This window comes from Phaseolus vulgaris, chromosome 1 (assembly GCF_000499845.2).
Source record: "Phaseolus vulgaris cultivar G19833 chromosome 1, P. vulgaris v2.0, whole genome shotgun sequence".
Taxonomy (NCBI): domain Eukaryota; kingdom Viridiplantae; phylum Streptophyta; class Magnoliopsida; order Fabales; family Fabaceae; genus Phaseolus; species Phaseolus vulgaris.
In genome coordinates this window covers 27,054,050-27,062,416 of record NC_023759.2, presented here as the reverse complement: position 1 = coordinate 27,062,416, position 8,367 = coordinate 27,054,050, and the positions used below count along the sequence as shown (strand labels likewise).

The 8,367-nt window shown below is 51.9% G+C and overlaps 1 protein-coding gene across 1 annotated transcript; it reads right to left on the bottom strand.

Moving 5' to 3' along the window:
- Positions 1–1,312: 1,312 nt before the first annotated feature.
- Positions 1,313–1,870, bottom strand: LOC137815793 (uncharacterized). The gene has a single exon (XM_068618905.1). It carries the CDS (start codon positions 1,868–1,870, stop codon positions 1,313–1,315), a length of 558 nt encoding a protein of 185 aa, XP_068475006.1.
- Positions 1,871–8,367: the final 6,497 nt, after the last annotated feature.

The window sequence follows — 8,367 nt, the reverse complement described above, 5'->3', positions numbered from 1 at the left end:
GATTGGCGGCACCAGTTAAAAGTTTTAAAGTCCCCATCGTTTTTCGGCGATCGGCGGCAGTAGTTAAAGTTTTAAAGTCCTCATCGTTTTTCGACGATCGGAGGCACCAGAAAGAGTAAAAGACCTCCTCGCCCTCGAGCGAGTGCAGGCGAGAAAGAGTAAAAGACCTCCTCGCCTATGAGTGAGTAAAGGCGAGAAAGAGAAAAAGTCCTCAGTGCATCCAGGGGGGAGGAGATGTACGCCCTGGGCAAGTTGAGGCACCAGAGAAAGTCCTCCTCGACTTTGAGCGAGTGCAGGCAAGAAAAAGTCCTCCTCGACTTTGAGCGAGTGCAGGCAAGAGAAAGTCCTCCTCGACTTTGAGCGAGTGCAAACAAGAAAAAGTCCTCCTCGCCTTTGAGCGAGTGCAGGCGAGAATAGAAGAAGTCCTCCTCGCCGTTGAGCGAGTGCAGGCGAGAACAGATTGAAAGACCTCTATGCACCAGCAGATAGAGCCAAGATTAAAAGTCCTCAGTGCATCCAGGGGGGAGGAGATGTACACCTTGGGCAAGTTGAGGCACCAGAAAAAGTCCTTCTCACCTCAGAGTAAGTTCAGGCAAGATGAGCTGAAAAGTCAGGGGTGTTCGTGACCTTAACCTGTGGGGAGGGAAGGAAAACGCCTTTCCCCCTTTAAGTGAAACATCAATATTGACCCAGTAAGACCAGACCATTGTTCTGAAACTCAGGGAGGTAGAGAAGGATCCGAAAGGCGCCTCTACCCCCAGATGAGGGAACAATGGTCAAGTTATTAAGGTAAGAAAGGTCACATCGCCAGAACCCTACGACGATCAGAGGAATACCAGGCGATGACAAGGATAAGGGCTCACCTTGCTGGGTAGATCAGGTAAATTGTATTGTGATACTAGTTTAAGTTAAAACCTGTTGCCTAGTAAGTAACGTCTGTTAAGGTTTATTGCCTTGAGTTCACAAAGTTATGTTAAATTTCGTCGCTTGAAAGTTAATAGTTGCTCAAGTTTTACCTTGAGTTAACCGTTTGATAAATTGTTATAAAGTTAACAGTTTATTCAAGTTTAAAGCAGTATGTGAATGGTTAAACCCGAAGCATCGCTGAGTTAATTCGTTTAAGCAAACTTCACCGGTTAAGTTGGTTAATCACACAGCGAGTAAGAGGCGTTTAAGGCAAGATATCAGAAAACAACATCTCAGCAGAAGAAGTTATATAAAGCAGTATCAGTACAAGTTTATACACAAAACAGCTATTACAATTGAAAGATGAAGCAACAAGTTTCGAAAGAGAGGTGGTGGGGAGAGGCAGTTAGTCTTCAGATGGTACGATCTTCCCATCCACCACCTCGTTGCAAATGGACACCATGGAGAGGTCGAGCTCAGCGTATTGGCATGAGACTTGCTCCAAAGCGGCGTCGAACCCGGCGGTAAGGACTTGGGCGGTGCTTTGCTCGAGCTCTTGTGTTTGTTTCTTCAGCTCTTCGGTTTCCTCACGAGCCCGAGCAAGTTCTTCAGCAGCCTTTTTGCTTTCATCCCGAGCCTGAGCCAGCTCTGCAGCAATCTTCTTGGCTTCCTCTCGAGCTTCAGCAAGCTCGGCGATGGCATCGTCCCTGGCCTTCTCGACCTTCCTGAGGAGAACCTCCCGATCTGCCGACCTTTTTTCATGGTTTTCCACCTTGGTCGCATCTGCCTTTATTGCAACCTCCAAGTTGGCCACCTTGAGCCTGTAAGGTACAAGCTTGCTCTCCAACTCGATTTTCTCTTGGGCTTGGAGGTGCAGTTTCTGGCGCAAGTCGGAGGCCTCCTTGTGCGCGCCCCTTAGCTCAACATCCATGGCGTCCTCCAGCCTTGAATGGTCCAACTCCATCATCAGTAGATTGCACGAGAGTTTTTCAGCGCAGTCCTTGTAATCAGATTCGACTCCTTTAGCGCGAAGTTCTCATCCTGGAGCTTCTTGAGTGCGTCCTCCACAACATTTGATACAATTGGGGGGAGATCCTCCGCCATCATCTTCAGTTTAGTTGTGAAGGGCCCCAAGATCTCTTCGATGGAGGGCGGGAGGCTTGAGGTTGTTGCTGGTGGAGGTGCTGGAGGAGCCTGGTGCTGACTTTCACCACCACCCTTTTGAGTTTGAAGGGCAAAGGGGGCTTCTTGGCGTGGTGGTGAGGTCGGAGACTCTGTTATGAGTATTGGCGAGTTGTGAGCACCCTCATCTCCTCCTGGTGCGACCCCAGCAATAGAGGTGGTTGAAGGAGGACCCTCTCCAGCAGATACGAACGATGTGGAGGCGCTTGGAGGGTTCTCTATGAAGTTAGGGTCGCTGCTTTCAACCACGGGGGGTGCGGCAGCCAAGGGTGTTGCTTGGACTGGTTGTGTTGGAGCTGGAGGTGAGGGCGGTGTTAGTGTTGGGAGTGCAAGTGGTGAAGAGGGAGCCGCTCTTGTTCTCTTGGTGATGAGGCCATCCTCAGTCGCCTCATCATCCTCTTCTTCCTCCTGCACCACTTGAGGATCTTTCCTTTTTGGTTTCCTCAAAATCAGCTTTTTCCTTTGAGGGGCGGGTACTACCCCGGAAGAGGTTGCACCTCGGGGAGGGGTATTGCCTTGACCGGCGGTGATCTCCACCACCGAATTGGGCACGGTTTGGGAGCGCACCGCTAGGTTATAAGACCGGGCGATCGCCCTCAGCTCAGCCAGTTTCCCTTTGCCCAACATATTATCTGCGCAAGATGAAGAAAAGATGAGCAACCAAAACAGAAGCAAAAGATACGAGTATATTCATGTAGAAGTAACACAAGCAGCACATGGATAAGTAATGGAATGCCAAAACGGAGTGGTAAAGATTCAGAGTTAGTTTTGACGCGAAGGGGGAGACTTGGTGTTGAGGTAGGAGCTAACCTATATGAGCTTCGAGTTGGCCCTCGAGGAACTCGAAGGAGATGATTGAGGCAGTTGGGAAGGTGATGTTGGCGGTGGCCACACTCTTCCAGAAGAGGCAGAGATCTTTCTCTAACTCCCCCATATTGTCAGGACTCCTTGGCCTCCTGAAGCATTCCTTGGAGTCTTTGTTCCCCTTGTGTACCCAGTACAAGGGGAAGCCGTCGAGCAGGGAAGGGTCTTGGTCGTTTTGGCACACCTTGACGAACTTCCCCTTCCAGTCTTTGTAAGATTGCTGGAAGATTGAGAGGATTAACCTCCCAGCAATTCCGTTCAAGCTAATCCAGAGGCGATCCCACTTGACCAGCCTGCCTGCTACATCAGGTTTCTTCAGCACATTTTGGATAGGCAGATCAGTCATCACCACCACTGTGAAGCTGTGGAAGTAATGCCTGAGTCTTCTGGCTGAAAACACCACCGCCAGGGCAGCCTTCTCGAGGGCCTGGTACCTTGTTTCAGGGCCTTGCAGCACCTTACTCACGAAGTAAACAGGCCTCTGGGTCTGGTCTTGCTCTTGCACCAGGACTGAGCTGACTGCTCTCTCCGTCACAGCGAAATATAGACAAAGAGGGATGCCTACCTGAGGTTTTCGCAAGACTGGTGGGCTCGCCAGATACTCCTTCAGTTTGATGAAGGCCTCCTCACACTCCTGTGTCCAAAGGAATCTGCTGTTGCGTTTGAGACACTGGAAGTATGGATGACCTTTCTCCCCTCCAGCGGACATAAACCGGGACAAGGCTGCCAAGCGACCGGTGAGCTGCTGCACCTCCTTCACCGTCGTTGGGCTCCTCATTGCCACGATTGCTGCACACTTCTCTGGGTTAGCTTCGATTCCCCGTTCTGTTAAGAGGAAACCCAAAAACTTCCCATCCTCCACACCAAAAATACACTTCTCTGGGTTGAGCTTCAGCCTGTACTTGGCAATGGTGGTGAACAGTTCCTCCAGATCAGCTGCATGATGCTTCTTCTCTTGGGACGTAACCACCATGTCATCTACATACGCATGCACGTTCCTTCCCAGCATGGGCGAGAGTACCCTATCCATGAGCCGTTGGTAGGTGGCCCCCGCGTTCTTTAACCCGAATGGCATGACCTTGTAGCAGTAGCAAGACCGTTCCGTCATAAACGCGGTCTTGCACTCATCCATGGGGTGCATCCTGATCTGGTTATACCCCGAGAAAGCGTCCAAGAAGCTGAGCAACTTTCCCCCTGATGCGCTATCAACTAGGGCGTCTATACTGGGTAAGGGGTAAGAATCTTTGGGGCACGCCTTGTTGAGGTCAGTGAAATCCACGCACATTCTCCACTTGCCGCTCGCCTTCTGAACCAGCACCACATTCGCTAGCCACTCGGGGTACTGGATTTCTCTGATGTGCCCTGCAGCAAGGAGCTTCTGTGCTTCGTCGTGGATCACCTTCCTCTTCTCCTCGTTGAATTTCCTTCGCCTTTGTCGCACAGGTCGAACCTTGGGATCCATCGACAGACGATGGCAAAGGAAATCGGGGTCGATCCCTGGCATGTCGGATGTTGACCATGCAAAGGCACCCATGTGCTTTTCGATCACACCAACGATCAGCTTTCGCTCTTCTTCAACGAGGGATCCCCTTAACTTGAACTTTTTCCCCCCGATGTCCACTTCGACCCATCCTTCAGCTGGGTGGGGCCTTCTCTCGCTGGCGATGACCGCCCTCGCGATCCCTGACTCGCGAGGAGCGATCGCGCCTTCCTCTTCTTCTTCAACTTGGGCTACCTGGAAGCCCCCCACCGCAGCGTTTTCCATCCTCTGAGCTTCCTGTGTCTCCCTAACCACTGATCGCTCTTCGCGTACGCCTGGTGGTGGTTTCGTGGTGACATGACATACACTTCTCTTCTGCTTCAGGCTGTTCTCATAACAGCGTCTTGCCTCAGCCTGATCTGACTTGATGGTTATCACGGTTCCCTCCATCGACGGCAGTTTCAACTTCATGTGCCTCGTCGATGGTATTGCGCCCAACCTATTAAGTGTTGGCCTCCCCAACAAGACGTTGTACGCAGAAGGGGCGTTCACCACCAAGTACTTTATCCTTTCAGTGCGGGCTGTCGTTCCGTCAGTGAACGTTGTCCTCAGCTCAATGTATCCCCGCACCTCTACCTGATCTCCTGCAAAACCGTAGAGACACCCGGTATACGACCTCAGCTGATCAGGGGACAACTGTAACTTGTTGAATGTTGGCCAGAACATGACGTCTGCCGAGCTTCCTTGATCTACGAGTACTCTGTGCACTCGTCTTCCCGCTGTGATGAGGGAAATGACCACAGGGTCGGTGTCGTGCGGGACAACGTCCCGTAGATCAGCTTTCCTGAAGATAATGTCTACTTCAGGGTAATGACTCTCATTTACTGCATCTACCGCCATCACCGATCGAGCGTATCTCCTTCTCTGTGACGCTGTGCATCCCCCACCAGAGAAGCCTCCCGCGATTGTTTGCACTTCCCCATGTACAGGGACTTCATGCTGCTGTTCTCCGGTCTGGGACCCCGATGCGCGATCACCCTGCGGCTCACGCAGGTAATCTGCTAGGAAACCAGACTTCACCAACTCTGCCAGTTGGTGCCCTAACGCCAAACAGGAGTGAAGTGTGTGGCCAAAAGCCTGGTGAAACTCACACCACTCATTCTTCTTCCTACCAAGTACCTTATCAGTCTTCTCTGGTACGCGTAGTCTTGCTGCTACAGCAGGAAGGGCGATGAGACCCGCCAATCCCACCATGAAATTGTATCTTGGGGGTGCGTTACTCTCCCTTGCACGCCCCCTGCTCTGCTCTTTGCCTGGCGCATAGGGACGAGGTTTTTCCCGCACCTTTTTCCCCTCCTTGGCCTCATGCACCCTTGCTTGCTGTGGTTTTCCTTGCCCACCACGCGGTCTTGGTGGTGCAGCACTTCCCCTCTTCTCAGAAACCTCTGTTTCTGCCACTATGTGCGCCACCGCACGTCGTCGGATCTCTGCAAAGGTGCTGGGATGGCTCCTGATGAGAGACTCACTGAAGGGGCCAGGCAACACTCCCTTCTTAAATGCGTGCACCAGCATATCTTCATCTTTGCTGGGCAGTCTAACTACTTGTGCTCCAAAGCGGTTGAGGTAGTCTTTCAGCGACTCACCTTGGTACTGACGCACGTCGAACAAGTCGTATGACACCACTGCTGGTGCTTTGTTGACGATATATTGCTCAGTGAAGAGCTTTGAAAACTGAGAGAAGGACGTGATATGTGCTTCTGGTAAACTCACGAACCACTCCATGGCGGTTCCGCTCAGTGTGCTCATGAACATTTTGTAGTACACAGCGTCTGAGCCCCCAGACAACATCATCTGGGTGTGAAACGCGGTCAGATGCGCCTCCGGGTCTTCTACCCCCTTGAACGACGCCTTCACCCCCACCAAGTTGGGAGGCACCATGGTTCCCATGATTTCAGGGGAGAATGGCATGGGGAACGCTCTTGGAGGTGACGGCTGCCTAGCCATCCTTTCGTCAACCACGTGTTCCCTCTGCGCCTGCAACGTCCTTCTCAACTCTTCGTTGACGCGATTCAGCTTGTTGTTCCTACTTTGCGACGCGGCCAACTCCGTCTGCATCCTTTCTTGTTCAGCTTTTGACGCCGCGGCGTTATCCTGCAGCGTGCGCACCATCTCCAGGACCTGCGCCATTGTCGCAGCTCCTTCGTCAGCAGATGGCGCAGGTGATGGTTGTCTGTTTCTTGGCATCTTTCCTTATCAAAGAAGTTGGTAAAACTTTGGTAAGCTTCAAAACTGTGGTGTATATGGGACCACGATTCACTCGAGCCCCACGGTGGGTGCCAAATGATCCTGCTGGCAACTTGAACGTGGAGGAATCGCTTTGTAGCACTCTTTGTCCCGTCTACGCGACTGCGTCTTCTGCAGAATCACCCTCAGAACCCTCTCTTGGATCTCCAAACGTGACCTGCAAAACACACAGACGGCGCCTCTAGCGGCCGTTTGCACTCCGACGATCAAGTTAGTCCACAGAACCACCAAAGATGAGAAAACTAGCAGTGTGTGTGAAAAACTCTTGCTCTCTTTTTTCTCGTATCCCCCTCAATCTCTCCCTGATTCTCTTTTATGTCTCTCTCTCTGTTTCTGGGCCTAACAGAATTCTGTTATGCTTTTCTGGCATGTGTCAGAACCCTGTTATGCTTTTCAGAGACAGTGTACCTGCAGAATCAGTAGTGAGAGCGTGAGAGTCTGTGCATGTCTGCGCGTCTCTGCGCTTGGCTGCGCCTGTCTGTACCCTTAGTGGTACGGAGTGCACTTTTGTCTGGACCGCACCCCTCTCAGATGATGACACGTGGAGGCCTGCAACTCACATCTAACCACACACGTGTCACTTACTGGAAGGGCTCTAGCGCTTCTCTTTGCGTGCCAAGTTACTCCCTTGCGGAGTAGCTTAGCATATTTCTTTCATCTGGGTAAATTGCATACTCTCAGGAGAACGCCAGGTGTGGCTGGTCTAGGCACACTCACCAAGCGTTGCTCTCTGCGTAGACGACTTACCCTTCACGCACGTAATGGGTTGAGGGAGTCACCAATCACTGATCGGTTTACTAGCTCCCTCAGGCCACTCTCGTGCGCGATTCACTGAGATGTGCTCATGCGAGGTCCATGTATAACGCTCTCACTGGGAACCTGAGTCCCAGTTTAACTGCGTGTAACACGAGACCCCGATGACAATGCACCCGATGACTGATCAGTGCTTATTTGCTTCTCGCGTTCTGCCCCCAGGAGTTAGTCTGAGAACTGGTCTGTTGGTGGCCACTTGGCTGCTGACCACCGATCACCATTCTGGATGATCTGTCCCTTGACCTCTCTGCCGCCTGATCTGTCGGTGGTCACCTGGTCACTGACCCCCGATCACCGCTCTTGGCGATCGCCTCCCTGGTCTCTCTGTCACCTGGTCCACGTGTCACCCTGCGAGTGGTCCACGTGGTCCTCTGCTGCTGACGTCATCGACTACCGATGACCGATCGGATCAGAACACTTCTTTACGCTTTTTAGAACACTTGAGTACACTGAGAGAACATTTGCACGGTTCCTTGAGTTTAGCTTTTCTCTCTTAGTATTTGGTGATTCCGTCATTGACTTGAGCGTTGGAGCGCGATGGGTTGCAGCGGCGCCACTCTGTCTTTTTCAGGTTGTTGCGGAGAATCGAGGTGTGAAGGACGGAAGCTAACGTGGTGCAAAGCTGATCGAGAGAAGATACCTTTGACGTGGCAAGACTCTTGCACTCGAGTCAACCGGCAGGATCAAGAATTATGGCCGAGCTCCATGAAAGGATTTGTGGGAGCCAAGAATTATGGCAGAGCTCCATTGGGGGTCGAGCTCTGGCGACAAGGACTGTCCGTGCAGGTTATTACTGGCCCACAATGAGGGAAGATTGC